General features: G+C 49.0%; 2 protein-coding genes across 2 annotated transcripts; one reads left to right on the plus strand and one right to left on the minus strand.

The window, feature by feature from the left end:
* The first annotated feature begins 993 nt into the window (after window positions 1–993).
* GON4L (gon-4-like (C. elegans)) lies at window positions 994–22,526 on the plus strand. The gene is made up of 29 exons (XM_010020133.1): window positions 994–1,182; window positions 2,041–2,115; window positions 2,441–2,491; window positions 2,877–2,927; window positions 3,615–3,710; window positions 3,933–4,037; window positions 4,858–5,028; window positions 5,679–5,871; window positions 6,306–6,407; window positions 7,075–7,115; window positions 7,420–7,523; window positions 8,577–8,775; window positions 9,645–9,731; window positions 10,422–10,593; window positions 10,794–10,938; window positions 11,118–11,268; window positions 11,887–12,003; window positions 12,718–14,448; window positions 14,905–15,148; window positions 15,644–15,825; window positions 15,964–16,161; window positions 16,725–16,868; window positions 17,632–17,775; window positions 18,132–18,251; window positions 18,536–18,649; window positions 19,100–19,307; window positions 20,508–21,270; window positions 21,700–21,802; window positions 22,377–22,526. Exons 2-29 carry the CDS (start codon window positions 2,071–2,073, stop codon window positions 22,524–22,526), a joined length of 5,931 nt encoding a protein of 1,976 aa, XP_010018435.1. The 5' UTR covers window positions 994–1,182; window positions 2,041–2,070.
* A 677-nt stretch (window positions 22,527–23,203) lies between these two features.
* Window positions 23,204–25,883, minus strand: MSTO1 (misato 1, mitochondrial distribution and morphology regulator; the record flags this gene model as incomplete). Its single annotated transcript, XM_010020144.1, has 9 exons — window positions 23,204–23,442; window positions 23,667–23,785; window positions 23,887–23,988; window positions 24,142–24,326; window positions 24,539–24,670; window positions 25,024–25,176; window positions 25,287–25,421; window positions 25,514–25,631; window positions 25,745–25,883. Coding segments are annotated over 9 exons (1,322 nt in total), but the record flags the coding sequence as incomplete, so codon positions are not given.
* Window positions 25,884–26,000: the final 117 nt, after the last annotated feature.

Here is a 26,000-nt window from a genome sequence, read left to right on the forward strand (position 1 = left end):
AGGAGGCTCTGAAACTGCATCCTAAGGTTGCACACGCTGTAAGTGTGAGGTTGTGGCGCGTGTGACCTTGCAGTTAAGGTGCTGCTCCAGCTGTGAGTAACCCCTGGGTGAGGGAGGGCTTCTCCCGAGCTGCTGAGTCCTCTTGCAGCTGCGTTTCTGCAACAGGGAGTGCAACAACCCTGCTTTGAACAACTCGCCCTTTTACGTCGTGGTTGGATCGTTTGGCAGGAATGGGTTTGGGCCTTGCTGTGCAAAACTGAGCGGGAGGTGGGGATCTCTGCCTGCGTTTGGCTCCAGCAGGGTGGTCGGTGTGTCTGGGTCACTTCCCCAGCCTAGGTTAGACTTGTGCAGTTGATGTACAGAGATTCGAACGGGTCAGGGTAAGCTTTTGGACGTGCAGCAGCCTCTTAGCAGTGCTGTGTGTGGCATACTGACTGCAGCTCCGTGTGTTCCCTTCACAGGGAAGGTGCCCAAGCTGTGTACAGAGGTGGAAGTGAATGCACAGAGAGATCTGTACCTGCCTGAAAACCAGGCTGCGGGGCAGGAGTCTCCAGGGAGAAGCTCTTTGCAGGTGGCTGTTAGAAATCCTGCTGTGATGAAGCCACTGAAGAACAGCAGAGCTGGTGAGTGCCCCCAGCAGACTGGTGAGGAAGATGAGCATTTGGGGCTGTTTGTCCCTTAAAACACCTCCTTGTTGTGGGAAAGGGGTAAAAAGGCTGCTGAGACCATTCCGTACACTCAGTCCAATAGAGATGGCGAATTCATAACCTTTATTTGCTTGACACACTCACTCTTGCAGAGCTTGAATCCCTCATTCAAACGTTCAGATTCAACTCTGGTTCTTCTGGTCGTTTGTGTTTGGTGACCTCCTGTTGAAAAGCTGCTGTCACTCCAGCACCTGCAGAATTCTAGCTGTTGGGTTGGGGGTTTGAACTCGGGATGTGAAGTATGTGCAGTTTTAGATGCCACGTTTATTAATTTTCAGAGGAGCAGGATGGAGAGGATATTGAAAAAAGGAAGAGGAGGAGGAAGGCAACCAAACGGAAAAGAGAAGGGAAAAGTCAAGAGGAGGAGGGATCTTTGTCTTGTGATATCAAGCTAGATGATACCCTCGATCGCACCTTAGAAGATGGAGCTAAACAGCACAACCTGACAGTTGTCAACGTGAGGAACATCCTGCACGTGAGTGTGGAGGGATGTGACGGGGAGGGAAGTGCTCAGCTCTACAAGGAAGTGCCCTCCAGGCTTTAGTGTGGTGCTTCGGGGTGTGGGTGGTTTTGCTTTGCCTTGGGGTGGGTTTATTTTGCGCAGCTGGTGCTGCAGTCCAGGGCATCCCGAGGATTTCTCCTTTTGCCATCCCTGCGGCACTCAGATTGGAGGCTGCCACGATTCCTCCAGGCAGAGGCACCAGCTGATTCCGTGCAAGTGCCAGAAATGGATCTTTCTGTGTCACACGGCACCGCGTGGGGGCTGTGACTGCCTCAGAGTCGCCTACCTTCCCTGGAACCTTATGGTGGCACTGGGGAGATGGAGACACAGATACGGACTCTCTTCTGCCTTCCTTGGAAATGCAGAAATGCTGTCTGGAATGATGGAGCGCAGTGGTTCAAGGGTAGATCGTTTCCTGCTTTCTCCAGAGAATTAGACCCTTACTCTTTTGGAAGCATGTCAGTGCTTCAGGATTTCAGTTTGCTGGTGCAGCTTCGTGGCAGCATTTCATATGTGCCTGGGAGATCTTCCTCATGACGTGGCACGAAGGAAGGAGAACTGGGGTGGGCTTTTCCTTCAACTGTTGTCTTTCCTTCTGCTGGGAATCTGTTCTGTGGGACATTCCCAGCAGAACGTGGTGCAGATGTTTTTATCACTCCTTACGCTGACTTCATATTTTCTTGTCCAGTCTTTCTTTGTTCTTGTATAACTACAAAGTGTATCGTACACTGAGTATTCCTCCATCGTGTTTCTAACTAGTTTATTTTAACCTCAAGTTTGTTTCTTTTTAACAAACACTTAAAAGACCCTTTCTTGTGTGTGTTCCTGTAGGAAGTGATCACAAATGAGCATGTGGTTGCCATGATGAAAGCAGCCATCAGTGAGACAGAAGATATACCTTTGTTTGTAAGTAAAAAAGGGTTTCAGTTGTTCCAAATGCAAGACACCTTCACCAGTCTTATCTTCTGGGTCCATGGTGTGGTATGGAGAGAATAGGTAGTACCATAATTGATGTTTCATTACCACTTGCATGAAGTGAGTAGTATCTGTGTATGAGTGTAAATGATGAAACAGGGTTATGAGGGGTTATTTTTGATGTCACTCTGTTCATACCTAAAAGAGAATGAATTTAAAGAAGAGAAAAGCCTTGTAGTGAAGAGTTGCTGGGGAAAAGTTTGCAGTTAAGAAAACCAGCTGAATAGGTTGCTGTTGTCTTCTTTTAAACTCTCAGGAGCCCAAAATGACTCGTTCCAAACTGAAGGAAGTTGTGGAGAAAGGAGTGGTAAGTGTGTCATCTGCTTTTCCTATTGCACCCACCCCCCTGCCCAAATGGTTGTGATAGTTGGGTCTTCTAAAAACAGCACAAAGTGTGCTTTTGTGTGATTTATTCTTCATGTGGAACAATAAGTTAAAGCAGTGTAAAACTTGTAGCTGAGCAGAATAGAACCGGGTCAGAGTTAGAAAATGCAGTGAATTGACAGTGTCCTGAAGTTACTGCTGCGGGGAGCACAGGGGCAGTTCAGAAAGTCTTTGTTTGAGGCCTGTCATTACTTGGCTACTTGGGAGAACAAGGCCTCAAGCTCACGTACTGACTTGATGTAACAGATGATCTAAGCTGTGCAAACCATGCTTTTCAGAGCCAGCTAAAGTGCTTTTGCTATCTTTAGGTGATTCCAACATGGAATATTTCTCCAATTAAGAAGGCGAATGAGGTGAAGGTAAGTGAACTACTGCTGGGAAATGGGAGACTGTACTAGAGGCACCCTGAAAGCAAGGAATCTTTTGGAGGGGTGGAGCAGACTCCTGTCTAACATGGCCAGTACGGTGACGAGGAGCATTGCAGCCAGGACAAGGCAGTTAACATAGCAGTGGGTGCATAGAGGGCCCAAAAGAGCTGCCCTCAGGGGAAGACGATGTGGGGAGGTGATGACATGCCATAGGGATGTCTTTTCGGCTTCCCCCATTGGAACTGCAGCAGCCTCTACCTGGATGAAGCTTCTGATGGTGGATGTTAGTGCCCAGACCTCATGTTCTACGCATGTAGGACTGGCTGGGAATACAGCCTGGATCTTGGGCCTTTTTTTGCCTGCTCCAAAAGATTGGTTATCTAGGTGTAGGCAGGAGGGAATGACCATTCAGGTACTAGAAACGTGTCTTTCAGGTAGTGTCTGTTCATGCAGTGTTTCCATCCTGCAAATCTAAATAATTTGTGCCCATTCTTGTACCTTTTAAACCACTTCCTTTGCTTTACCAGTTGTACTTCAGTGATTTCTTTGGTTTCGTCAGCCTTTCTCAGTAGTTTCCTTCCTTTCTGAGCTTCAGGGTGTTTCCTCAACTGGAAATCTTTGATCTGACAGTGCAACTCGCCTGTAAAAAGTTGTCACTTATCTTCTGTTCTGTTGCAGCCTCCTCAGTTTGTGGACATTCCTCTTGAGGAAGATGATTCATCTGATGAAGAATACCAGCCTGAGGACGAGGATGAGGACGAGACTGCAGAGGAGGTAACTGCAACGTGGACAAAGATGGGTTGTGTTCAGCATGGAGCTGTCTGCGTGTTTGAGGCAGTGGAATGCTCTTTATTTTAACACGTGAAAACTCGTAAGTTGTCCCAGACCTCTTGGTAATATTCCTTCAATGCTGTACTATTCATTTGACTAAAAAAGAGTCTTTGGAATATGAGCTGAAGCAGTGTTTGACTGCCTTCTGCATCTCTTGTGCTGTAGAGCTTACTGGAAAGCGATGTAGAGAGCACTGCTTCTTCTCCTCGGGGAGCAAAGCGATCTAGGACGAGGCGATCCTCTGACGAAGAGGGAGGGACACTCTGTGAGGTAAACTTGCTTTCTTTAGAAACAACTTTGAGTCTTTATTCCTAAGCTATTAATGGAGAGGCAAAAAGTCCTATTAGTGCTTCAAGCTGTGGTGTGGTGCAGGTGCTGTGTGGCTTCAGGGTCCCTCTGCAGCGGTTCCTGCATAAGCAGCAAAGTGCAACCCTTGCAGAAAGAGCTTAGTCTAAAATAAACACAGTTACTTAAAAAAGCCCTGGCAATGGGAAGAAGAGGCTCTTCTCAGATAATAATTGTTTTTCTGCTTATGTTTGAGAGGAGTGCAGGGGAATTGCTTTCTGCGCTCGGCTTAGGGAGGAGGAAGTGCTGCTGACAGAGGCAGAAAGGTTATTTTTGGGGACTGTGTGCACTGTTAAATCAGTAGGAGTACGTGCAGTGTGGTGAGAGTTGAGTATCAACAGACAAGAATGAGCAAGCACCTGTGGGAAGTGGCCGCTGCCACCGGAGTTGGAGAAAGAGCAATAATGTATTGATATTTCCACGTTCTGCTTGCCATGGGTTTGCTTTTGGGAGGGTTGGGAGCGTGCCACAATTACCAGTGTTCAGGTTTATCAGCTCTAGTAATGTTGAGGCTGATACTCAGCTCTTCCAAATGTGTTCTTTCCTGCAAGTCTTTTCAAAAGTGAATTTATTTGTACTTTCTGAAAGTCAAAGTGAGGGTAGGATAAAGAATCCCTTTTCTGCTGCAAAGCGTTTCTCTCGTTTCTGTTGTGTCAGGCTCTGGTCAAGCAGGTAGAGACTTACTCTGTCCTGGTTTTATCTAGAACATATATTTCCCTTTTAACACAAAGGCCTTTTTAATTAGATGGAAAAGGTCACTACGTCTGTTGTTAGACATATTAGTGCTGAAGTAGTTCCCATGGGACCTCCACCACCTCCTAAACCAAAGCAAAACAAAGACAGCACGTTCATGGAGAAGCTGCATGCAGTGGATGAAGAGCTGGCTTCAAGCCCAGTGTGCATGGATTCTTACCAGGTACTGGTCTGGGGATACTGTAATAGTGTGGGTTTAGTTTGAGTTCTCTGCTGTTACTTTCACTGCATTCTGCTCTTGTTTTGTAACTCTGAATAGTAAGTTGAATCTCCACAGTGTGTAGGACGCCAGCTCTGTGAGAGAATAAAGGCAGCTGTTAGTAAAATGGTGTTAGTGACGTATACTTCTAGTTTCTTGTGTTGCAACTACACTTTCTGTTCCTGCTCATAACTCTCACTAGCATCGTTTTGACTGTTAAGTGTAATTCTATGACATTTGCATGACTAATGAAGATAGTTTGCCTTCTGAAAGCTAACCTGTCAGCTTAGTTGTGTTCTGCAGGCAAGTCTGTAGTAACCCCTGGGGAAGCTGGTTGTAAAGAGAACATTGTTTCATCGTAATAGTGAGAAAAATAGTGCAAGTGGGGATTGCTTCTTTGGGAGCAGATGAGAGTTTAACATGAGCTAAATGAACAGTGATATATTTATCACCAATAGCAGTAGGAATGAAAGTCTGGCTTTCTCAGACTACCGAAGTAAAGGATTCTTTGTGTCAGGAGTCCAGTATTTTTAGTATTGGGATTTTTTGGCTGCCAGAGCAACTGGGAAAAGCGGAGACTCCTAATTCCATTGTGGTTTTCCTTCACCTTTCAGCCTCTGGAAGACAGCCTCATCGCCTTCCGAACCCGGTCCAAGAGACCACTGAAGGATGTTCCTCTTGGCCAGCTGGAGGCTGAGCTCCGAGCCCCGGATATCACACCTGATATGTATGATCCTAACACTGCAGATGATGAAGAATGGAAGAGGTGGCTTGGAGGACTCATGAACGATGATGTGGAGAATGAAGGTAACCACCAGTAAATTTCTGTGTTTCAGCCCTTAATCCATCCTGCTGTGTCATGAAGCTGAGCACTGATAAACCTGAACCTATCGAGTGTGTGATGCTTCTCGTTAGCACATGACTTGTTTTGGTAAAAACAACTGTTTTGCTCTTTGAGAAGAAACAAGAACAAGCTTTGGGACTTCCTTTTGCCCTCAGTTTACCAGTTGCTTACAGTTGTGCACGTTGAATGTAAAGCACAAGTGGAAATACTACTACTTCAGTCTTTCTAAATCGAGCTGAAACCCAGGTGACAGAGAACAAATTCACCTTTTCTAACTGGAAATGGCCACAAATAAGGATGCTCTTTGTGCCGGGTCAGGCAGCAAACAAACTGCTTCTGCTCCTGGTGACTGGTCCTGGGGCAGGGTAATGATGTTTCAAAACATGCTTCTTGTTAGATGAAGCAGATGATGATGATGACCCTGAGTACAATTTCCTGGAAGATCTGGATGAACCAGATACAGAAGACTTCAGAAACGATCGTGCTGTGAGAATTACGAGTAAGTCCTTTGGGAATCATACCTCCTTTGGGAATCACATCTCCTTTCTGGGTAGGATTAGTAATTCACTTTGAGAAGTGTTTTGTTGCAAAGATTTTTGCTGTTTAGGCTGGCTAAAAAGAATCTGCATGTTGAGTGAAGAGCTTTCCTCTGCAAAGCTGGCTCTCTGGGCATACAGGGAAGGCTCTGGCCAGAGCTGCTCTGCTGTCAGGTGCAACTTTACTCCATGGCAGAGACTGAAGAATGATCCTTAAGTGCTAGTAGAGTCTTTCATAAAGCTTCAGCCAATGCAGAATTGAATGCTTGCCCTGTGACTTGAGTGTAGTCAAATGTTCTCAAGTCCTTTCAGTCTTCAAGCTAGTTTTATAAACATACCACTCTTCATCTTCTCAGTGAAGCACGCTTGGTTTGGGGCTTATCACGGGTTAACTTTTCACCTTAATTCTGGAAATGAGCTTTTATATTCCATTTTTGATTCCAAACAGTCTCAGCTGAAGCTTTCTGGGGTCCAGCACTGAAAAGGAGTGTAATACCAGGGGGTTTCCTACTTGGTCCTTTCTTTGCAAGAGGAGGGTTTTGCTTGTCAAGAGAGATTCCTTAAATGACTTGATGTTATGACAGTGTTTCTAGGAAAAGAAATCTTCATGCTTTTTAATTTTACTTGCAGAAAAGGAAGTGAATGAACTGATGGAGGAGCTCTTTGAGACAGTAAGTGATAAATTGGGTATAGCTCTGAAGGACAGATCTTTCTCAGCTCTGACATGAAATCTTTAAAGCCATAAAGGGTTGGTCTCGGGAAGATGCTTAGTGCTGACTGTGTGCAAAGGGGTCCTGTCATGAGAGTGTCGTTTTTAGCCATGGGAAGGGACATGCATAGGAACTTCCTTAAATCCCTGCAGATGAATGTCTGTGCTAAGAGGATCATCATGAGCTGTGTGAGCTAAAGACAGTTGGTGGCAAATGTGCTACTTGAGCTTTCTGTCCCTGAGCGCTGCTACTTGTTTGCTCTCAGTTTCAGGATGAGATGGGCTTCTCCAACATGGAAGATGAAGGTCCAGAAGATGAAGATAATGTTACAGAGTCACGGCCAAACTTCAATACACCCCAGGCACTTAGGTAGGATCACTGGTTATGCTTGGAAAATTACAGTGTTCTGCTAGAGAGCCTGTGGTTACCTGCAGCTTTCCTGTGCCATCCCCCCGTGAGGTAATGCCTGGTCAGCACAGGCCACTGCTTGGTGACAAGAAACTTGAGGAGCTGGTTTGCCAAGTGTCACCTTGTCTTTCAAGTAAATAGCTTGGATGTAATGGTGGCCTTTCCTAAGGAAAGACTGCTTAATACAGCTGAGGCCTAGGGCTGAGATGCTGATGAAGTTTGGAAGTTGGCTTTTGAGGATTTTTGGGATGGGTTATACTTGAAACAGTGACTTGGAAGAGGAAGGGTCTAAAGCACTTCTTTCTAGGTCAATCTGTTTAACCAGTTACAGAAAGTGGCTGAAGGTGAACTGCAGCATGAATGGTGTCTCCTTGTTTATGGGGCAGATCAGCTCAAGATCAAGCTGTATCTGTTTGGGAAAGGAGCTAAAACAAAGGCTGGAGTTTCTTGATACTCTCTCTGGGATGAGCAGTACCAGAGGGGAGTGCAGCAACTCCTAAACCAGCTACAGACTAAAAGCAGGGAAACTTGGTGCTCTCTCTTACTGTTTGTGTGATTTGTCTTTGGACAATAGCTGCTTGTATGAACTCTTCTTTGGTGAGCAGTTCTCCCAGTTGCTTCTTCCCCAGTTTTATCTGTATATGGGATTCTTCGAGTTGTGTTGTGGCAAAATATGGATTTGCCAGGTTTCTTGTTGCTTTTAGGATACCTTGCATTAGAAGTGTCATTAAATAGGGTTGGTTCTAATGTATTCTAGATTATCTTAGATCCTGACTGGCGTTGAGTGTATCTGAGCACTTGAGTGGAACACAGGTTGGGAATGGTGGACAAGACCCTTATCTGGCCTTGAAATTGCTGGTTAAAGAACTACTTGAGTGCTGTGGTAGATTAAAAGACCTATGGATAAACCAAGGGATGATAGTTCTTGAACTGTGCATCCCAGACCCTGGGTAAAGTACTCTAAATGTGAGTGGTTGTTAAATCAGATGCTTGTTCTGTTTTGGTCTCAACCAGATTTGAAGAGCCTCTGGCCAATTTACTGAACGAGCAACACCGGACGGTGAAGGAGCAACTTGAGCAGTTGAGAATGAAGAAGTCCTCCATTAAGCCACCACAGGAGATGGAAAAGTCAAAACCTCAGAATGAGAAGCCTCTCCAGAGCCTTGTTCTGGACACTGTGCAAAGAAAGAGGCTCCAGCAGCAAATGCAGCAGGTAATAAAGTGTTATCTGGTCTGACCTAATGAGTATTTGCTGGATACTGTAGGGGCAGGGAAAGGCAATGGTACAGCAAGCTTGTGGGTGTGCTTCCTTAGAGAAGTCAGTTGGAAAAGCTACGTTTGGAGCTGGAGCTCTTGTAGGCGATGTTTACATGCCCAATTCCACTGGAAGACAATTGGAATTGACTGTGCTACTTTGCACCTTGTTTCCTGGCATCGTTCTGACGTGAGAGAGCTGCCTAGGCCCTGTTTGAATTCTGACTGTAATCTGTCAAATCCTCTGTTGTCACCAACTTCTCTATTACTTTCTGGGAATACTACCCTGGATGTATTTTGGATTCTGTTTTTTAACTCCTCCCACCACACAAAACTTGTAGAAATGAAGTTGGAACACGTCTTGGTCTGTGGCAGGAAGGAAAGGACACAGACCTCTCCAACACAAACTAAAGAAGTGGATCTTGCATTAGATGTGTAGGGTACATGTTTTGCTTCTTCAGCTGCAGAGCAAGATGGGTGGTGTCTGTGTGCACGTGGGCAGTTCTGGTAGATGAAGTCATTGTTTCTGAAGACCTCCTGAAGTGTTTAATTAGAAACAAATACTATTTCTGTATTGATCATTTGACTTTAGTGCTGGGAAACTGCCCGAAGACTTGAACAGATGATGCTGTGTTCAGAATCTGTGTAAGAGTGGCTGTTCAAGTTTCCCTTCAGCTTTCTGTTGCTTAAAAGATTATATGAAGTCCGAATGTGATTTTTGGGGTGCTCAGGAGATATTTCTTGTGCCTCTACACTTGTGCTTTCCAGTTTCTTGGATTTCTGATCCACTGAAAACAAACCCCCATTTGTCTGATTTTATTCTTCAAGCATGTTCAGCTTCTGACTCAAATCCATCTCCTCGCAAGTTCCAACCCTGCTTTAAGTTCAGAGGCCAGTACCACCAGGATGTTTCTGGTAAGGATATGTCTCAAATCAGAGCTAAACTGAATGTTAATGATTGCTGCTTACTGGAGATATTTAGAGAGATTAATTTATTGATGCCTTCAAATGAAACTACCACTCACTAAGGGGATGATGTTGTGAGCCTACTATGAACATGCTCAGTACTTAGAGAAATCATTCACATTGTGCTCACTGATACCACTGCTTTGAGTTGGTATCTTTGTCATTTTTTTTTTACTGTTCCCTTGGAAATACTGAAAAGAAAGCTCAAAAAGTAGAGCTCCTGTAATTAGTGACATTCTGTGTCCTTGAGAGGTTCTGGAAAGTGGGGGAATAAAAAATCCATTAAACTATTCCTCCGTTCCTACATTTGTGAGGCTCAAAAAGACCTGTAACACTCTCCTTTTGTATTGCCAGCTTATATTTAGAATCATAGAATGGTTTGGGTTGAAGGGACCTTAAAGCTCATCCACTCCAGTCCCTGATGAAGGTCCCTCTCCAGCATCCTTGTAGCCCCCTTCAGACCCTGGAAGCTGCTCTGAGCTCTCCAGCAGCTTCTCTTCTCCAGGCTGAACAGCCCCAATGTTCTCAGCCTGGCTCCACACAGGAGGAACTTCCTTGCACTATTATATGACACGTGTTTTTCTTCACCCTCCATTTGGAGGCCTCTTGGTGTATGTTTCTCTGTGTTTGACTTGGCAGAGCGAGCTTGGGAACTTTGCTCGGAGCTCCACGCTCCTTCGCCTCTCCTTCAATCCAAAGTTCCAGACCATGTTCCAGCCCTGCAACTTGAAGGGAGCACTGCAGCTCATTGAAGATTTCCATGCCCAGGTCCAGGTTGACTGGAGCCCTCGCAAAGCTGTGAAGAAGAGTGGTGAGTATCTGAAGGGAGAAGACATGGGAAGGTGTTCACAGGTTCATGCTGTGCACCCTCCAGATGCGAGCTGGTTCAGGCTGCTCTTTGGAATGAATTTCCTTGAATTTTGTGAGGTGTTTTTCCAGAAATCCACCCACTTCATTGACTGCCTTTTTGCTGCTTCAACTTGCACCGCAGTAAGTTCATTCTTTTCACAGCCAATGAATTCCCATGTTTACCAAAGCAAGTGGCATGGATTTTGGCAACAAGGAGAGTCTTTATGTATCCCGAGTTACTGCCAGTATGTTCCTTGAAAGCAAACCCTCCACGGGACAAGATTATCTTCACCAAGGCAGAGGACAAGTAAGTGCTTAGAACTGTGGAAGGAAATGCACACTAATGGGGTTGCTTTGCTAAGGAGAATTCCTAGGATGCAAGCTTTGGGGATAGCTGAGTACTGTGTAACAGCACGTCCAAATAGCAATCTGCCATCCTGTCTAAAAAGCTTTTTCTCTTCCCTCTCCCTCTTTTTCCTCCTTCAGTTTACTAGCTTTAGGTTTGAAACACTTTGAAGGGACAGAGTTTCCAAAGCCTTTGATCAGCAAATATCTCTTGCCAACAAAAACTGCCCATCAGCTCACAGTGAGGATCAAGAACCTCAACATGAACCGAGCCCCAGATAACATCATCAGAGTAAGTGTTGCCTTTAGCTTATGGGTTGGTATCTCAGCCCTGTAAGTCTGCTGGTTTGTTGTACAGGCAGAGATGTGCTGTTTGTTCCAAGGATCATTTTGTGTCTGTGCTCTGTTTGCTTTGAAGAAAATGTCCTCCTTTTGTTAGCAATGAGAAGACCGTGTCCTCTGGACTGTGCAAGTGTTGCTCTTACTGGTTTGATTCTGAAGAGACCAGCACTTGCACAGTCCAACTTGGCTTCAGTAATCCTGACAAATTCATACAAATAAACCTCTGAGTGGTGAAGCTTAAACAAAAGAGCAGTCATGGTGGATGTCCAGCAGGCCAACTATCCTGTCCCAGAAGCTGTAGCCACTGCTGAAGTGAGAATAAGAACCAGAGGGTCTGAAAGCAAGTGCACATCTGTAGAACTTCATGCTTCCTTTTGAGAAGCCAAGGTGGCAGCGAGCCCTTGTCAGCCTTTATTACTCTTTCTTTAATGGTTCCTACCTCACTAAGGCAGTAATGAGGATCCCTTTATTCAGTGAACACTTCTGCAGAGCACAGTCCTTACCCTGCACCAGGCAGGAGATCTGACCCCAGTCCTCTTGTCTTGTGTTCTCTCCTGTTTCCATGTAGTACTACAAAAAGACGAAGCAGCTGCCTGTTCTGTTCAAGTGCTGTGAGGAGATCCAGCCTGATGAGTGGAAGCCTCCTGTGGAGAGAGAAGAGAATCGCCTCCCGTTTTGGCTCAAGGTAGTTCCTGCTGTAAACATCGGGGGGGATGTCTCTGTTTTGATGTGTTGATGTTTGTTAAGCTTTGGTAAACTGTTAATCAGCACAGACTGACCCTTATGGCCACCTTCCCCACTGTGTTACAGCCATGAGAGGGGGGTGTTCTTCCCCCTTAAAACCGCACCTTCTAAAGGGAAAGAATTGATCTGAGGGTTTGGGGTGGGTCTTGTTAAGCTTCTCTTCACCTGCTGTGTTAGTTGTGTTACACCCAAATGCCTCGTGCTCTGCAAGGATTCTTTCTCTGAGATTCTTTGCACAAGGAAGACTAAGTCGGAGGCAAAGGGACCATGTCTGTGAGTCAGAGGACTGTGTCTGAGGGAAGACCTAGACTCAGATGCCATAAAATGCAGTTCTCTTCATCACCCATTGTATTTCATTGCTACCGTGAAGCTTCCTTCCCACAGTCTTGCATTTACTAACGGAACAAGCAATTCAGTTCCCTTGTTTCTCTCAGGCTCTCGGATTCTTGTGAAGGCTTTGAGTAAAACCTGTGACTATAAAGTAATATACAGTAAATACCAAGTGATAGACAGTAATAAGCAGTAGGATAAAGTAAATTAAAGATGCTTTACTCTCAGAGGCAAGTTGCTCTCTGTTGCCTTCTGTGGTGCTGTTTGAAGGTGGTGATAGAGGAATAACCCAAGGACTGGAGTAATAAACTCTTGTTCCCTTTAGGCAAGCTTGCCCTCCATTCAGGGGGAGCTGAAGCAATTGGCAGAAGATGCCAGGGAGGCACCAGGTTCTCCAGATGCAGAAGCTGCCCTTCTGGGGACAGGAAAGGAGACTTCAGATGCAGAATATGACGAAAAATACCCTCTCCTCATGCCAAAGGGACTAGTACTGACCCTAAAGCCCCTTGCCAATCGATTCTCTAGGAGAGCATGGAGGAGGCAGAGGTCTTCAGCTCTTAAGCCTGTCCTCATTCGACCGAGTCCTTGTCTGCAGCCCAGCACTAACACTATTAACATCCAGAGGACTGTGAAGCTCTCCCAGTCAGAAGCTCCTCCCAGCAAGGTGATGGTTCAGATTCCCCGGCTGATCCAGGCGGCTCCAGTCGTGCAGGCGGTGCCGGGAGTGCAGCCCTTGAACGTTCCAGCAGTGGTGGGCAGTGGGGATGGCTTGGAATTCCAGAACGTGCTCCCTGCTTCCCACCCTGACTCCAGGCAGGCTTTCCCAGCCGCTGTTCCACCAGCTCTGGTGTCCTCAAATCCAGTAACTATTCAGCCCAAGCTGATGTTGCCAGCTTTGGCTGGAGCAAAACTGCGCAAACCTTGTGTTCGTAAGGGGTACCAGAGGAAGAAAGGGGCAAAATCTGCCCCACTGATCAAGACTCCCCCTTTGATTCAGCCTTCTCCTGTCATCCTTACTGTACCTGCTGCCACAGTGAAAGTGCTTAATATAGGCAATGGCTGCAATATGATTCAGCCCATAAATACCACAGTTGGTAGAGGCACTCAGGCGATTCCAGTTACAACCTTACTGGTAAATCCATCCACTTTCCCATGTCCATTAAATCAGCCTCTGGTGACTTCTTCAATCCCTTCGCTGATAGTGTCTCCTAACCCTGTTGGTCTTTCTGCCTCGTCTGTTGGTGAAAACGAAGAGCAGCTGAATCTGGTTCCTTCTTGCCCTGCTGGAAACAACAAAAGTACAGCAGAGCCCAAGGCTGAACCCGCAGAGTTGTACCCTTCCTGCTCTGCTGTCTCCCCCAAGAAGGACTGTAGCACAAATCCTGCCACTGCAAATAACTGCAGTCAGGAGAGGGTGAATAAGAGTGATTGCTGTAGCTGGACAGTGGTGGAAGGAGAGGAGAACGCTTCCGAGCCATTGTCTGTGGACCTTTTGCCCCATTTAGAAGATCCCGATGAAACAGTGAAAATTGAATCTGAAGAATCAAATGATGCTACCAAGGAAGTAAACCCAGTGCAGAAGAGGGATCTTGTGTGTGCTGAAGTGAAGGAGGAATTCATGCTGGATCTTGGCCAGGAGCTGAACATGGAGGCTGCATGTTCCTGCTCAGATGACCTGAAAGAGATGAAAAAGGAACACGTGTTGTGTGATAAGAAGGGAGAAGAACCGCGCTGGGCTTTGCAGTCATCTCCCCATGGTGAGCAGCAGATGGATGCGGGTGGTGTTGCTGGAGCACAAGTGAGCAGTGAGTCTCCAAAGAACCCTTCTTACGCAGCAGATGTTGAGGCAGAGTTCAGTAGTCCCCTGGGAAGACCAGAGGATTCGTCCAGCATCGATGGGCAGTCTGTGGGGACACCGGCTGGCCCAGAAGCTGGAGGAGAGAGAGAAGGACAAGAAGAAGAGGAAGAAGATGACTTTGATGATTTTACACAAGATGAGGATGAAGAAATGTCGTCAGCCTCAGAAGAATCTATTCTTTCAGTGCCAGAACTTCAGGTAAGAGCAAGCAAAAGTTTCTAAACCTTGTTAATGACAAATACTGGTGTCCTGAAACACCCCAGTGGAGTCAGGGCAAATCACAGTTGGAATCCAATTGGAAAGCTGGACTGTGAACTGTACTTTACGTGACAGTTATTTTCCAGCTCACAATTCCAGCAAGACTTTAGGAGCTGAGATGATCATTAAGGAATTCTGTCCAACTTCAGGCTTTTAGAAGTGGCAGATTCTGCAATACAGAAATAGGCAGAGCTGGTGGTGGTTGGATTCTGGAATCCACTGGATTCCTTCAGTGGAACCCTCTAGTTGGTCAGATTCTGATCTGTGAAGTTGGCTGTTAGAATTACCAATGGAGTAGTTGCTCCTGGAGCGTTCCTCATGGAGGGAGCTGGTTGCTGAATGATATTGGGCACTAAAAGAAAACAATATGATGTTGGTTGTTGTTGCTTTCTTAAGGAGACAATGGAAAAACTTACTTGGCTGGCAACAAAGAGGCGTTTAAGCCAAGAAGGGGATTCTGAAGAAGAGAATTCCCAGGAAGAGAACTCTGAGCCTGAGGAAGAGGAGGAGGAGGAAGGGGAAGGAATAGAGAGTTTACAGAAAGATGATGAAATATGTGGAGATACATCAGAGGAGCCCAAATCTGCCTTCCCATTGGCAAAGGCAGCCCCGCAGGTGGAAGCCCACAGAATTCCAGCAGGTGAGTCCCGTGGGTTTCTTTTGATACAGGGCACGGGGCAATGGAGCTGCTTCTGCATGAACAGCAGAGTGATGGGGAGGCTGGATCTGGGCTTAGGTTCACCTGTGATGCTGACTATTCCTGGAAATAATAAGCTAAAAGAATCCTTTGCAAGTGCCACCAGCCAGCTGTGATGCTCAGAGCGTAGCTCTGCTCACCCACTGCACTTGGTTTGCCCCTGGAGCGCACTGTTAGTTCTTAGTAGATGTGAGTAACAGCCAGGACAGATTTGCTGCTGTACCCAGAGGCTTTTCCTGCCAGATGCTCTAAGAGGAAAGAGGCAATGTACAAGGTGGTAGTAGCCTGATTAATGTCAAGTCCATTGCTCACGCACTTACAGGAGAGTGTAACCAGGTAACTCCTCGCCGACTCTGGAAACCTTCTTCCCTATTGCAATATTGATCTATTGTCTCCCAGCCCAGGGAACTCTACAACTTCCTTTGTGCTTCTTCCCAGGAGAAAACATGAAAGCCCCTGGGAAAAGCCGGAGTTCCCACAGAACCAGGAATAAGAGAGGCCGGGCTCGTGCCAGCAAAGATACCTCCAAGCTGCTGCTCTTGTATGATGAGGACATCCTGGAGAGGGACCCCCTGCGGGAGCAGAAGGATCTGGCATTTGCACAAGCCTATCTAACCAGGGTAAGCCAGGGCAGCAGGTAACCCAGAGGAGGAGCAACCGACACTTGGAGTCCTCCAACACTGCTCAAGCAGCAAGAGATGAAGGATCCCTGAAGGGCCGTGTGGTCCTGGCTGATGTGTGGTCCCGTTGCTCTGCAGGTGCGGGAAGCCCTGCAGCATGTTCCTGGGAAGTACGAAGACTTCCTCCGGGTCATCTACGAGTTTGAGATCAGCACAGGCAAGCGAACAGCCGTGGAGCTCTATTCTACCTTACAGAAGCTGTTGCATGACTGGCCACAGCTGCTCACAGATTTTGCTGCCTTTCTATTACCAGAGCAAGCTTTGGAGTGTGGGCTGGTAGGTGGAATGGGACAAGGAGGCCAGATTTTAAGCAGATAATGTGAGTGCTTGTGGGAGTGAAAGAATAAGGAGTTCTTTCTAGGGCAAGAGAGGTAAAGAGCTGGTAAGTCATTTGCTTACCTTGTTGGTTTATTCATTAGTGTTTGGTTTAAGCCTCATACTCAGTGTTACTTTGGAGAATCAGACCCTGACTGCAAAGACAACGTGCAGATACAGCAAGTGGAAGGGTTCCCTTGTCTCACAAATCAGCCTTCTACTTTGTAGGACAGATGTTTTCACCTGGAAACCTCTGTCCTACAAAAATCCCTTCTGGATTTTCCTATCTGATGTGCATCTGATAGAAGGAAAGCTTTATAGCTTACAGAAAGACTTGTTTCTCTTCCACCAAAGACTTATTCAGAGGCTTGTTTCTCTCCCACCTTGTCATGGTTTAAGCACTGGGTGTCAATAGGAATGGGAAGCAAACAGCAAGAGAGGCACTTTGTAGTTTGCATAAGCAACTAGAGACTCTTGGGAAGAGGCTCTTGAACAGGAGCGGTGAATGTTCTTCCTTTGGTCAGTTTGAGGAGCAGCAAGCGTTTGAGAAGAGCCGCAAGTTCCTCAGGCAGCTGGAGATCTGCTTTGCTGAGAACCCTGCCCACCATCAGAAGATCATCAAGGTCCTGCAGAGCTGCACTGACTGCCTCCCCCAGGAGATCGCAGAGGTAAGCGGGCAGCCACGGACCTCCCTTCTCACCCCCCGGGAAGGCAGTTACCCTGCTTCAAGGTTCCCCTGTGCTGCTCTTGGACACCACACGAGTTTATTAGAGAATTGAAGCTGCTCCTTCAAGAGGCTTTATAGTTAATTGGCCTCTTTTGTCTCCTCTCTCTTACCTCCACCTTGCTTTTATCTGTTCTAGTCTGGTGCTACAGAGTCTGCCTGGGCTTCTAGAGGGACATTTCTATGCTAATCCCAGACTGGTTTGCGTTGGAAGGGAGCTTAAAGCTCCACCAGCTCCAACTCCTGCCCCGGGCAGGGCCACCTTCCACTAGAGCAGGTTGCTCCAAGCCCCTGTGTCCAACCTGGCCTTGAACACTGCCAGGGATGGGGCAGCCACAGCTTCTCTGGGCACCCTGTGCCAGCGCCTCAGCACCCTCCCAGGGAAGAGCTTCTGCCCAAGAGCTCATCTTGATCCCCCCTCTGTCAGGTTCAAGCCATTCCCCTTGTCCTGTCCCTCCATCCTTTGTCCAAAGCCCCTCTCCAGGTTTCCTGGAGCCCCTTTCAGGTACTGGAAGACTGTTAGAAGGTCTGATAGCTGGATCTGGAGTGATTCCAAACTATCTATGAAGTAGTACCAATGCAGGCATGAACTTCCCTGGGGGAGGTCTGTCAAGCCTTGATGCTCTCCTTGCCTTGAGAAACCCTTCTGCAAAGAATGTGACGACATGGAATGAAAGCCTCATTTTCTCTGGATTTCTCTCTTTCAGCTGAAGACCCAAATGTGGCAACTGTTGAAAGGACACGACCACTTGCAGGATGAATTCTCCGTTTTCTTTGATCACTTGCGGCCCTCTGCCAGCCGCATGGGGGACTTTGAGGAGATCAACTGGACGGAAGAGAAGGAATATGAGGTGGAGCAACCCTTTCCCTAAGACCACAAAAGCTGAAAGAGGAGATACTGGACTTGCTTGAACTTGAAGACCTCGACTTGAGGCTGCGTTTGCAGAGTGAGGGAAGCAGAGGGGTGGGATAGCTGTTGGTGGACTAAGCCAAGTCTCTAGTGTGAGGTGTCCCTGCCCATGGCAGGGGGTTGGAACTGGATGGTCTAAAGTCCTTTCCAACCCAAAGCATTCTAAGATTTTCCAGCCTTTCTGTCTCCTCTAACGTAATTGAGCTTGTCATGGCCTGGAACTGAGCTCAGTTCTCAGGGGGAAAATGAACTTGGGTCTGTCATGATACGAGCGGGTTTTGTGTTTCCCTCCTGTAGTTTGATGGGTTTGAAGAGGTGTCCCTGCCAGACGTAGAGGAGGAGGAGGAACCACCCAAGATGCACACAGCCTCCAGAACCAAGAAGCGGAAAGAGATCGGAGGCCAGAACAATGACAAGGTGGGCCTGGGGCGTCTCACTAGTCCACATGTCTGGACTCTGAGCAAATGCCCGTGAGGATGAATGTCTTCTTGAGAGGCAGGACAAGAGCCTGAAAAGACTTGGAAGAGAGGGGATTGAATGGTTCTGTTGTGCTTTGCTTGGCTGGCAGCAAAATCGCTTCAGTCCTCGCTGGGTGTGTGCAGAGAGGCCCAGTCCTGCTGCTCCCTCTGGGGCTCACCTTCCCCTGCCTCTCCTCTTTGTGTTCCATGCACATTTGTCAGCTGGAGTATGTCTGTTTCCAGGAGGTCGAGTGGGTAGATGGGATGAAGGAATGTTCATGTTCCTGCCATGAAGGGAGTAGCGATCTCAAGCTAAAGAAAAGCAAAAGGAGGACCTGCAGCCATTGTAGTAGTAAGGTTAGTTGATAGGCCAAGTCACTGGAGTGGGGAGTGGAAAGCAGAGTCCTGCCAAGAGTCCCCTCTTGTGATGATCTGTCCAGCCTCGTGCCTCTAACATGATGTGTTGAGGAAGAAAGTAAATCAAAAGATGACCTGTAGCATCTTCCTCTTTGGAGCTCTGACTGCACAGCCTGCCCTTGCCCTCTCTTAGCTCCTGCTCACTTCCCACTGCCCCTCTTGCTGTGCTCAGTAATGTGAAGTTGGATGATCTTTTAAATGGAAGATGCTTTTGTGGCCACTGTGAAAAGAACTGAGCCTCTTCATAAGAAAAAGACTCATCTTTCTAAATGCCAACATTGCCAACTGAAGCCTTTGTGAAGGCCAAGGAGTGCTTTGGAAGCAAAGGCTGAGGTGTTGGCTTTGGATGGGTATCACAGCTGTAACCGTGGCCTCTCTGTTGACTTGCAGGTGTGTGACAACAAATTCTGTAAAAATAAGGATTCTCACGAGCTCCCTGCAAACCTTGTTCGACAAGAATCGAGTCCTCAGCCTGAAGGGAGGGATTCTGGAATGTCTAAGGAACCTGCGGAAGAAAGCCTGGAGAACAGAGATGAGGGAGAGGACGTCCAGAGCAGACCGAAAACCGGATCTAGGAAAGCAGAGTCTCTGGCTTCAGGTGTGTGAAAGTCTCTGTACAGGCAGGTCTGTCGGTCACCTCTGAGCTGTTCACACAAGTGCAAATAGGGGTAGTCTCATACTCTTCCATTTTCTTAGCTTGTGTTCATGCACTCTGCCTGCTCTAAACATGCACGTATCATAGAGTCCCAGCCTGGTTTGGGTTGAAGGGACCTTAAAGCTCCTCCAGCTCCAGCCCTGCCCCAGGCAGGGACACCTTCCACTAGAGCAGGTTGCTCCAAGCCCCTGTGTCCAACCTGGCCTTGAACACTGCCAGGGATGGGGCAGCCACAGCTTCTCTGGGCTCACCCTGTGCCAGCGCCTCAGCACCCTCACAGGGAAGAGCTTCTGCCTAAGAGCTCATCTCAGTCTCCCCTCTGGCAGGTTCAAGCCATTCCCCTTGTCCTGTCCCTCCATCCCTTGTCCAAAGCCCCTCTCCAGGTCTCCTGGAGCCCCTTTAGGCACTGGAGCTGCTCTAAGGTGTCCCCTTCAGGAGCCTTCTCTTCTCCAGCTGCCCCAGCCCAGCTCTCTCAGCCTGGCTCCAGAGCAGAGCTGCTCCAGCCCTCGCAGCAGCCCCGGGGCCTCCTCTGGCCCCCTTGGTCCCATCCCCTCCTCCCGTGGGTGACTGCAGCGCCCAGCTCAGTGTCGTCACAACCGTGCGAGGGGGCGCTTGATCCCCCTGTCGTGTCAGATGTTGAGCAGCTCCAGTCCCACCACCGAGCCCTGATTGTCCGTTAAATGATCTCCTTGGTTTTCCTTCAGTCTGGTGCAAAGGGAAGCATTATTGCAGGATCAGTAACCTGGAAGAGATCCCTTCCTTCTTCGGTACCGTGCCTCAGTTCACACACAGGTTAAAGCCAGTGGTTTAGGTGTAGTGCAGCTGATGTCTGGTTCACAGTGGGGTCTGTAAATAGGGCATCAAGAGCACCACTGTCTGCTGAGTTCTGGTCTGGGCAATGCACTTAAGCTTTTTCCTGTGTTCAGCACTTCTTCACCCAGGAGCTGGTTGTAGTAACGCCCAGTGGTGAAGAACATTGACTTCTTTGAAGCACAAGAGGGGGAAAAACTGCAGCTGGAATTCCAGAGCTGCTCCCAGGCTGTGTTCTCATTCACAGTGTTATGCTCCAGAGCAGCAATAACCATAATGAACCCTCCCCAAGTTTTCTAACAGCTCATCTCCACTTGTGTGGGTTTCTGACAGGGTCTCACCTGGAAGGGAGGATTGTCTCCAGCAGCCCTGAGCCTTCTGAACAACCTGCAGTGCCTGACACCCGCGTTCAGGAGGTGGGTGTCAGAGCTGGTGTCAGTGCTGCGAAGGACAGTGACTCCTGTGGCAGCGGCCCCAGATGGACACAGCTACAAAAGGCTCCTCTAAAACTACCTCAAGAAACCAAAGACTTCCCTTGCACTGTGGGGAGTGAGGGACTGACCCAGCAGCAAGAAACTGCAGATGCTTCCCTGAGGCTGAGCAGAGACCTGCTGCTGCCCTCTCGTTCTGGTGCAGAAAAGGGTTTAATGGGACCAAGTTCCTCTTCTGGGCAGAGTTTGTGTCAGACTGAAGGGCTTCATCCTGATTCAGCAGCTGCCTTTGGTCACGCTGCAAAATCAGGTGTGAGAGAGCTTGAGGCCTCACCTCTGCCTCTGGAAGGAAAACCTGAAGCGAAGCAGGGCTGGATAACACCAGGGAGAAAACCAGCACTGGGGACGAGCTGCAGCTCCCAGTCCCCTGAGCACCGTGGTTTGGAGCCGGATGAGATGGGCTGCACTGAGGGCAGATCGAAGTCAAATGCAAACCACAGCTTGCAGGGGCATCAGCGCTCTGAGCAGGTGGAGTACAGGGTGGTTTCTGCCTCCCTGGGACAAAGGGATGAGGAGCAGCAACAGCAGCGAGTCGCAGAAGCAACTGTGTGCGCCAAGAACAGCAAAGTCAGCTCGACCGGCGAGAAGGTTGTTCTCTGGACCAGGTAGATCTGCCTGAGCTGCATCTTCCATCCTTTGAGCATTCAGTGTTCAGCTTCAGCTTTCATATTATGGAGTCCTTTGTTTTGTGTTCCCATTTTCTCATGTCTTCTGCCCCCTCCCTTTGACTGTTCCTGCCTCGTTTCCTCTAACCACAGCCTGTCATTGCTGGTTCTGTGAGAGACAATGTCTGCTCGTGGCAGTGTAATTCTAATACTTCGAGCTGGGAAAGATTTAACTTCTCTGTCCTTCAAAAAGCTTTAAAACTGGGCCAAAAGCAGCTCTGCTTCGAGCCATGTCTGGTGATGGGTGAGCAGAGGAACAAGCCAGCTGGGCTTGCTTTGCTCTCCTTCCCCAGGAACGGGGGCTCGTGGGGGTTGAAGTGTGGCAAGCGTTGTTCTCAGCTGCCTTCCAGCTCTTGTGCTGTTTTGCAGGGAGGCCGACAGAGTCATCCTCACCACGTGCCAGGAGAAAGGAGCCCAGCTGGAAACATTCCATGCCATCTCCCAGAAACTGGGCAACAAGACTGCCAGCGAGGTGAGGGGCTGGTGTGGAGCTTCCCTCTGCTGCAGTGAATGGGGCAAGGGGGGGAAGGAAGGAGAAGTGGAGCTTTGCTGTCATGTTCGTCTCCCAGTTTGAACTTCAATTTGATGCTGCATCAGAGAAAAATAATCCCAGTTGGAAAACAAAACCACCAACCAAGCCCTGATGTTCTGGTGCCGCCAAACCCCCTGGCTGCCGGGTCCTTCGTACATTGCCACTGAGATTCCAGCCTGTCATTTGGTACCAGGATTGGTTTGGTGTCTGCTACTTCTGCTCCACTACAAGGAATGTGTCAGGTTTTGTCTCTGCCTTCCCCACATCCCCGCAGAGGAACCTTCCCAAACTGCCACTTTCTTACCTGCAGTCAGTGGAGCAGAACTGTTCTCCCAAGGGAGGCAGAAGCACCCAGTGCTCCCCCAGTTCCCTCTCCCTTTCTGCTTGACTCTTGCATAAGAATGTGATTGTGGGTTTAACGTGAAAGCACAAAACACCCTCAGCTCCAGACTGTGGAATTCCCGTGTTGTACCACCAAAAGATAACCTCAGCTTGGATTTCCCTTGTCCTTCAGGTATCCCACAGGTTCAGAGAACTCATGAGGCTGTTTCATACATCCTGTGATGGGAGCTCTGAAGACGAGGAGGATGCTACTAGTACCAGTAACACAGACCAGTTGTCAGATAAAGACCTTCTGCTTTCTGAGGAAGAGCCTGATGACTGAGGGGTGTTTCTGGCCTGAGGAGCTTCTGACTGCACCAGAAGGGAGTTGTTTGCCAGTTTGCTGCTAGACATGTGCTGTGGGTAACGGAAAACCGCCTGCACAGGTACTGAAGATGGCACCTTTTGGGGTTTTTTGGGGTTCATTTTCCTGCTATGCTCCTGTCAAGCTGCACTTAAAGGACTGGAGAAGGGTGTTGGGGTGTAACAGCCTCTAGAACCTACATGGGGACCTCCAGCAGCAGGATGGATGCTTGTGGACACTGACCTCACTCCGTGGTGAGGATGGGGCCACCAGCCTTAGAACCATGTAAATATTGTACCATAAGATGTCTGTTTTCATGTGGAACAAACACGTGATTAGAGGGTTTATTAAGTTCTCCCCTTGTGTTGATTGTACGTGGGGAAGTTCCACCCTGAACTGTGTATTTATTGCGTGGTCTGATGCTGACAGAGCAAATTGGTTTTGCAAAGGTGAAAAAAGCCCCCAAACATACAAAAGCAGCCCTCAAGAAAGCAGCTTTCCTCCTTTCCAACCCACGTGCAGGGAGCTGCAGGACGTCAGCCAGCCTCTCCTTCAGGGTTTAGCTGAAATGAGAAGCAAGGAGCAGTGGGGCCATTCCCTTTATTCTTACAGTGAGCGAAAGCGATTCTTCCTTCCACCCTAGTAATAAAGCTGAGTTAGTCTGAATCTGCTTCATCTTCAGATTCATCTGCTTCAGACTCTGTTTCGTAGCACTGGGAGAGAGTTCTTAGCTTGTGCAAGGCCTCCTGGAAGTCATCCTGCTCTACTCCAGCAGAGAAGAAACTGGCGCAGCGCCGCGTGTTCAGCTTCTGCAGGTCCTTGTACAAGCCGTAGAGGAGCGTGTGGAGAACTGGGGCAGACTGGAGGGCTGCCAGCACAGGGATGCTCTCAACAGCTGCAGGGACAAACAGTGTCAACAGAGCCATCAAACCCTGTGTCTCTGCCCCGTTCTACTTCCCAAGCACTGGCTTTGCTTGTCCTCAGCACAGCAGAGCTGCTCAACACGCAGCACTTTTGCCCTACAACCACCCAAAAGGTGACCTTTTAAAGTCTTTTCCCCCCCTGTCAGACCCACATCATCTCTTCTGTTGCAAAGCAAGTTTAAGGGGTGCTTGGTACCTGCTGGGGAGTAAGTGGGAGGTTTGTCCAGGAGGAAGCCTTGTCTGCTCAGAAGAGGAGAAAAGAACTGGGGGTACGGAGGTGGGGTGTAACACGGCTGCTCCAGCACATGGGCTGTGCTGTAAGGAAGAAGGTGAATACAGTTATCCCGGACTCCCTCCCTTCCGCTGCCAGGCAGTGGTCCCTGGTCTGTGCCCAAACCTGAATCCAAGTTCCCCACCTGAAAGCCCCAGGGAACACAGTGTGTAAGTAACGCTGCAGGACGTGCTCAGTGCTCTCGCAGGCGTGGAGGGGAGAAGGAGGCTGCCTTCCTGGGGAGCTGCTGCGGGGAGACCCGAGCCATGGGATGGGATGTGACTGAGCGGCTGCTCAGCTGCACAGGGACCATCGACTAGAAGGACCACGAGTGCCACGTGTAGGAACTCAGTGCTGGGGAGAGCTCCGGAGGGAAAAGTGCAGCTCAAATGCTCCTCACCTGATGGGTCTGTCTTTGCAAACCCCTCGGAGCACAACGGACTGAGCAAAGCAGGAGCTGCCCTTTCGCTCCCTGCATGAAGCCAGAAGCTTCCAGGGCACGTCCTGCTGGTAGGTGCAGAAAGTGTCGGGGAGGGAGGAGCGGTGGAGGGCGGGAAAGGGAACAGAAGCCCACGCAGCCACAACCTACAAGAGAGAGGGTGACAAGTGACGCCCTGGACCCGCTCCCCGCAGCCTGCTCGGCGCGGGGGGATGGATGCGGAGCAGAAGAGCTCCCGGTGCCGGGCTCAGGGGGAGGTCCCTGGTCCCGCAGCCTGCTCAGCGCGGGGGGATGGATGCGGAGCAGAAGAGCTCCCGGTGCCGGGCTCAGGGGGAGGTCCCTGGTCTTCAGCCCTCACCTTTCTCCCAGAGAAGTTGAGTGTTTCGGCGAGGTGCAGCATCGAGCCCTGGGAGGAGCTGAGCCGATAGGGGACGGTGAGAGTATCGAGCGCTGCTGCCAGGATGGCGCTGCTGTGGTGGTTCAGCGCGGCCTGGGGAGGGACACAGAGGGAAACGTGGCAGGACGGGTTCCACGCTGCTGTTTCTTCACTGGCTTTTGCATATTTAACTGCAGCAGGTTGTAAATTGTGCTCTTGTGGAGGTTGTGGTTAAGTTAGTTCAGGCTCTCTGCTAACGTCATCTGCTCGGTGCCGGTCGCCTTGTCCCCGCAGCCGCAGCGACAAACTCCACAGGGGAGGAGCACCAGGGACAAGCACTTTGTCACTGCTGCCACTGAAGCAGCGCAACAGGAGAGCAAAGGCAACGGGGGCCTGTTTGCTACAGTATGAAAATGAGCCGTTGGGGGTGAAGCCTCAGGGCCAAAGCAGGGACCAACCCCACGTACATCGTAGTTGATATATGGGAATGTGACAGGAGGCTGTGGCTTGAGTCCCAGGCTCCCGCTGAGGGACAGGGGGCAGAAGAGGGAGCTGTGAGTGGAGAGATGCACAATGCCCAGGGCTGTGTTCATCAGCCTGTAAACGTTCTTCTGGGAATCCTGGAGGGGGAAAATCCAACCGTTACAATCTCAAAGCTGCAAACAAGGAACCGTCTGATCCGGGCCCAGAAGCAGCGCCCGTTCCTGGGCTTTTCCCATTGTCTACTTACCCCCACGTTCCTCGTGGCTGGAGTCAAGCCCCAGCTCAGGATTCCTTTTCCTGAATACTCGTCACAGAGCAGCTCTGTCACCTTGGCACCAACTCCCGAGAAGCCGTTGTGTAGGTCACAGAGAACCTGAAAGCCCTGGGCCAAACGAGGGCAGCACCCGAGAGCCTTCAGAACCTTCACAGGAAGGTTCTTGAAAGCAAAGGGCAGCTGGGGCTGAGCTGTCAAACCTGGAGGTAATCACACTCCTCAACAAAGTAGTGCAAACGATCTTCCACCTCCTCCATGCAGGCGGGATCCTGCAGGAGCCTTTCGCCTTGGGCAAAGGCTTCCAGACACCCACAGTCCCTATGGAAAAAAGGAAGAATAAAGCTTATTCTGTTCCCCTCTGAACTCTTCCTTGGGAGCCAAACAAAGCCCATGTTCCAGACAAGATTCCAGCCCAGTCCCTCGGGCCATACCCATCGTGCATGTACTGCCGGGTGACATAGACGCTCTTGGGATGCAACTGGACATTGAGGTGATGAGACCAGAGCTGCGCGTTGCTGCCTGGGGGAGCTTCCTGGGCAGCAGCGAGTGGTGATGGGGCAGGAGCTGCGCCTGGAATGAGAGATGGGAAAAGGGAAGCTCCTGTCACAGCACTTGGATCCAAGAAAACCCCAGTTTTGTTTTCATCTCATTCAGTTTCTTGACCCATTTACTGCTCTTCGACCCATC

Source organism: Nestor notabilis, unplaced genomic scaffold (assembly GCF_000696875.1).
Source record: "Nestor notabilis isolate BGI_N333 unplaced genomic scaffold, ASM69687v1 scaffold15520, whole genome shotgun sequence".
In the NCBI taxonomy this organism is placed as follows: Eukaryota; Metazoa; Chordata; class Aves; order Psittaciformes; family Psittacidae; genus Nestor; species Nestor notabilis.